The 6,000-nt window shown below is 56.5% G+C and overlaps 1 protein-coding gene across 1 annotated transcript in view; it reads left to right on the top strand.

Annotated features, from left to right (window-relative positions):
• The window catches only part of tpk1 (thiamin pyrophosphokinase 1), a gene marked incomplete at its 3' end in the record, with an annotated part of 63,477 nt that overhangs the window by 34,787 nt on the left and 22,690 nt on the right, over nucleotides 1–6,000 (top strand). The window contains exon 7 of the mRNA XM_080543521.1: nucleotides 596–639. Within this exon, the coding sequence (XP_080399647.1) occupies nucleotides 596–639 (44 nt within the window). The remainder of the gene's footprint in view (nucleotides 1–595; nucleotides 640–6,000) is intronic.

The following is a 6,000-nucleotide window of genomic DNA, read 5'->3' as shown; positions in this document are numbered from 1 at the left end:
TCCAAAGACCGCGACTCTTCCAGTAGGTGACCAGTAGGTGGCCTGCCCGCCACTGGAGCCACTGGAGCACGAGTTCGGCCCCTGGGCAGCCCCCCTCCAAAGAGCGGAAAGGCCGGACCCCGAGAGGAGCTTCCAAAGACCGCGACTCTTCCAGTAGGTGACCAGTAGGTGGCCTGCCCGCCACTGGAGCCACTGGAGCACGAGTTCGGCCCCTGGGCAGCCCCCCTCCAAAGAGCGGACAGGCCGGACCCCGAGAGGAGCTTCCAAAGACCGCGACTCTTTCAGTAGGTGGCCTGCCCGCCACTGGAGCACGAGTTCGGCCCCTGGGCAGCCCCCCTCAAAAGAGCGGAAAGGCCGGACCCCGAGAGGAGCTTCCGAAGACCTCGACTCCCCCAAGCACGCCAGAGGTGAGAGAGGGCCCAACACCCACCAGCCGACCCAGCTGAGCCAGTGGACCCCAACCAGACCAGGAGGGAGGACAACTATAACATCTAAGCTAGGAGCGAGAGGGACACAGGGGAGTGCTTTGAAGACCGTAGGTCTCTGGCCACCTGGTGTCCCCACTCGCTCTCAGGTGTCCCTCTTTTGTCCCCAGACGGGAACCCAGTTCCAGACCCAAGCCAGAGTCCAAAATCTGCCGTGAGGACCTGAGAGGAACAACACCCCTAACCTAACGGCAAGTACCCTATTCCCCCCCCAAAAAAATTATCTACAACCTCCCCCTAACCCTATTCCTCTCCCTCCTTCCTCCCTGATCCCCCACCCCCCCCACCCCACTCCAACGATGAACCCCGGAGCGATGCGGCGCTACAACGCCGTCAGGTTGACGCTCAACCCAACTGAGGAGGCTGCCAGGGATGGAGCCCCCCAACAGAAGACTGCCAGACCAGTAACAACGATGACCCGCCTGGAATTCAGCAGGGCGGTTCTACAGAGAGGTATGGGCTTTGTGCCGTCTGATCTAAACTGCCTGGTGAAGCCCCCTGGGCCGAATGAATGTTTTGAAGTTAGCTTTAAAACCCCCCAACTGTTAGAGGAATTCTGGACCTTTCATAGGATTAATGAACACAAACCCCCACTTAACCGTTTTACAGCCCACCCACTAACGGATTTAGAATCAAAAGTGGTCACAATTCAATTCCACAATGAGGTGATTCAGGAATATGATATTGAGGTGTGGCTACACCGTCATGCCACCCTTAAATCGGGGGCCCGGATGGTCCTGGATGAAGACGGAGTGTGGACGGGGGCCAAGAAATGGCTGGTGCAACTCCGTCCGGACCCGGAGGGGATAGGCGGAGTCCAACATATCCCCAGCACCATCAACCTGGGGAACAACAGGGGCTCCGTCTACTACTACGGTATGCCGAAGCTCTGCAGGAACTGCGGCCAATTGGGCCATCTGGCAGCGGCCTGCAAGGCCGTGGTATGTAAAATCTGCCGCCAAGACCACCCGACGTCGGAGTGCACCACGACCAGACCTTGCAACCTGTGCGGGGGACAGGGGCATCTTTACCGTGACTGCCCAAGTTCCTATGCAAGTAGAGCCCGGGGCTATAAATCCAACCAACCCCGACCCCCACCCCAACCCCCACCCCAACCCCCACCCCAACCCACACCCCAACCCACACCCAACATGGAGGAAGAGAAGGGAGAGACGGAGGAGGACCGGCGCCCGAGCGATGGAGGGGACGATCAGAGCTCGAGCGACGGAGAAGGAGAAGGAGAGGAACCAACCGTCCCAGCACCCCCTACAGACAACCTCAACACCCACCCCCTCCTAAACCCCATGGCCACCTCCACCCCCTGCAAAAACACCATGAAGGGGGAGCCGGCCTCTATTGAGATAGCCACCAGCAGCACACCGCAGATCCACCTCCCCTCCCAATCAGACAGTGAAAATGACTGGAGCTTGGCTCAACCAAAACGCAAAAGACCACAAAAAAAGGCAATCCGGAAAAAACCAGACAAAAAGACTACTCCAGAACCCAAACCCCAACGCCATACAGGTAAGCCGGCTCCCCCCCCCAAACCCTCCTCCCCACCCTCTTCCTCTCTCCAGTCATCACATGCTCCTCACCCTGCACAGCCCACCAGCCACCCCCAGTCCATGCTCACCGGACCGTACGGGCCACCGAAAATCACCTCATCAACAACACAGATGAGGGGGCCACCAGGCAGTCAGAGGGGAGACAACCCCCACACCATGAGCAGCCAAGGGGAGGTACCACACTATCTGGCCCCCAACGACCCATTGGAGGGCCTCAACCTCATGTGCAATAGCTTAGCAAAAATTGGAACAAACCAAATCCAAGAACCATGAGGATAACAATCTCATCTCTCAACACCAGAAGCCTCCGGCAACCAGACAAACGGGAGGTCGTCTACCAGTACATCACCCAACATCAGTCAGACATGTATATCCTCCAGGAGTGCGCCATCCCATTCAAGGAGATGGACACCACCCTGGAGGAGGAATGGACACGGGGGGACTCTCTCTGGTCAGGCTCAAACATTGATAGAGCTGATGGGGTCGGCATTTTGGTGGCCAACCCTTTTCTGCAGACCAAAAAGGGGGAGGTTGTAGAGAGCGGGCGAATCCTGGTTCTGGACCTAGAGATCCAGGGTTCGCCGCTGAGGGTCATCAATGTGTACGGCCCAACCAACGTGGCCAAGAGAGTCTCCCTTTTCAAGAAACTTCGGTCTCTCCTCCTCATCCCCACACCAGTCCTAGTGGGGGGAGATTTCAACTGTGCCCTCCGGGATGAGGACCGCAGCAGGCCCAGGAGAGACCGATCCACTACAGAACTTCAGTCCATCATAGACGACTTCCAACTGGTAGACGCCGGTGGCACCTCCCCGCCGACACACACAAGGGTGAGTTCCTCCGGGAATTCTTCCTCCAGGATAGACATGTTCTTGCTCTCGCCAGGTCTGAGGATGGGAACCCTGACCAGCCAGGCGGCCCACTTCTCGGACCACAGGATGTTGACAGTGTCCCTGGAATGGGATGGCCAAACAAGAGCGGGTAGGGGTACCTGGAGGATGAATACATCGATCCTTCAGGACCCAACAGTGGTGCATTCCTTCTCCAGGCGCTACCTGGAGTGGAGGACCCTAAAAGAACTGTTCGACTCCCCGATAGAGTGGTGGGAGATGGTTAAGGCCAGGACAAAGGGCTACTTCGGGTCAGTCGGAAGGAGGAAAGCGGCAGAACAGAGGGCCAGGTTTCAACACCACAACGCGGCCCTCCAACGCCTAAGTCTCCTACAACTGGGTGGTCTGGATGTGGCCCGAGAACTGGCTGAGACCAAACAACACCTTGCCACCCTCTACCGGGAGCAACAACAAAAGAAACAGTTCAGGGAAAAACTCCAGGGCCTGGAGGAGGAGGAGAAATGCACACGCCACTTCTTCCGCAAGGCACGGTCAAAACACAAGCCTATCCTGTCCCTATACGACACCAATGGGGACACCGTGTCAGACAGAGGCAACATCCCGGGGGTGGCAAGAGAGTTCTACGAGAGTCTCTACAACATCAAGACAACCGACGAGACTCTCATGGCCACCTTCCTGGATGGTCTGGACCGGGTCCCCGAGGGTGGTGAGAGTGAGAACCCAGAGCTGACCACGGAGGAGCTCACCCGGGCCGTGCACTCCTTGAATACACACAAGGCCCCTGGACCGGATGGGATCCCAGCAGAGTTCTACAAGACTCTCTGGGATCTCCTCAAGGAGGACTTGGCGGAGGTCTTCAAAGCCGTCTACAGGGAAGGGAGGCTTGGAGAGTCAATGAGACAGAGTACGGTCACACTGATCCCCAAGAAAGGGGACCTCAAGGACCTCCGGAACTGGCGCCCCATCAATCTCCTCCCAGTGGACTATAAAATTATGACAAAAGCCCTCACCCAACGGTTTCAAACCCTCCTCCCCTCAGTTATAGCCCCTGACCAGACCTGTAGCGTCCCCGGTAGGTCCATCAATGACAACCTGCTCCTGGTGAGAGACCTCATCCTGCACTCCCAGGAGCGGAGGTCCCCTTTAGGCCTTCTCAGCCTGGATCAGGAGAAGGCCTTTGACAGGGTTAACCATGGTTTCCTGCAGAGGGTGCTGAGAGGCATGAACTTCCCCCAGCACCTGCTCAACTGGACCGAACTCTGCTACAACAACATCACGAGCAGAGTTCGGATCAACAACCAGTTGACAGACCCCTTCCCCATCAAAGCTGGAGTACGGCAGGGATGCCCCTTGGCCCCTCTACTGTACGTCATCTACCTGGAGCCGTTCCTACGGAAGATCAGGAGCTCCCCCAACATCATGGGCTACCCTCTACCAGGGGCCCGGGGGGAGAGGCTCAAGGTGGTGGCGTACATGGACGACATTACCATCGTCGGCACGGATAGTCGCTCCATTTCCACAGCAACGAAAGTGGTGGAGGACTACTGTGCAGCCACTGGCGCCCTGATCAATAGGAGTAAGTGTGAGCTGTTTCTGTCGCAGCACTGGCAGGAGAACCTGGCAACCTCCTTCCCTGTAAAGACGGAAAACATTAAGCTGCTGGGGATCACCTACCAGAAAGATGGAGGAGCCTCCGGCAGCTGGAAGGAGACCATCCGCCAGGTCCAAAAGAAGATCTGTGAGTGGAGTGCACGGCCTCTCACAATGACAGGCAAGATCCTGGTCCTGAGGGCTATTGTTCTTCCCATTCTCCTTTACCTGGGCAGGGTGTTTCCCCCAGACAGAGCAGTATCCAAAACCATCGAAAGGATCATGTTTACCTTTGTCTGGGGGAGCCAGATGGAAAAACTAAAACGCACCACCCTGTACAAAACAGTGGAGAATGGGGGGAAAGGGGTCCCAGACATCCTAAACATCATTAGGGCACAGGGACTCTCCAACCTCATCAACAACATCAACAACAAAGATAGGAAAGCCAGGTTCTTTGAAATATACTATGCCACACCCATCCTCCGGACACTCAGGGTGACCGCATCAATAAATCACACTGTGCCCTACAGCTGGGACCCCCCTCCTGTCTACAAGATATGGAGGGACTTTGCCTTCAAGACAGGATTGTCCGCGGCTGGGCTGGCCTCATGGAAATACAAAGACATTATGACCTTCATAAGGTCGAAGGAAACCATTACTCACCCCAAGGCCAGCACAGCCGTGGACTCCAAACAGGTATGGAAAAACATTAATCATAAATGTACTAACAATAAACAAAAAGACATTGCCTGGATGGCTGCTCATGGTTGTCTCCCCACTAGGGAATTCTTGCATAGGCGGCACATCGCAACGACTGATAAATGCCCCCACGGATGCACGGACACAGAACACATTAACCACCTGTTCTGTGAGTGCTCCGTGGCCAGGCGGGTCTGGGCCCTGTTTGTTCCCTCTGTCTCCCTAAACAGCCTGCTGACCCTGCCCCGCTTGACGGGCGATAACATCCTGTATGGTCCTCCCGGGGGGTGCACAACCCCCCAACTACAACAACAGTGGAGGATCATCAGCGCCGTCAAGCAGGTACTCTGGGAGACGAGGAACATCAGGGTCTATCAGAAACAGAGCGTCCACCTGACAACCCTGAGGAGGAGAATCACCCTCTGCCTCAGGGACCATGCTATTGTTGACTTTAAAAATAACCCGGATCAAGCAAGAGCGGTGTGGGGGGTGGAGAGATGGAAGGACGTCATCCTCTAAACCCCCCCCCATGCCGCGCCGCATCGACCAACCCCCCCCCCACCCCGGGCCTACCTCACTACACCACCAGTTCCTGCACTATCACCTTCACCACTGTTCCAGCACAAGCCCTGGTCAGCAGTATCACCATCACAAGGACCAGGAGAGGAGCAGCGCACAACACCAACAGGGAAGTTTACTGCACCTTCCACCACCTACACATGTACACAGCACTGACCCACTTCCTACTCTCACCAGAATATCAACACACACAACCCACAGCCGAACCAGCCGTCTCTGCCAGCACCACCAGCA

This window comes from Nansenia antarctica, assembly GCF_963989245.1.
Source record: "Nansenia antarctica genome assembly, chromosome: 12".
NCBI classification, from domain to species: Eukaryota; Metazoa; Chordata; class Actinopteri; order Argentiniformes; family Microstomatidae; genus Nansenia; species Nansenia antarctica.
Note: the sequence above shows the minus strand (reverse complement) of the source record. Positions and strands in the feature narration are given on the sequence as shown.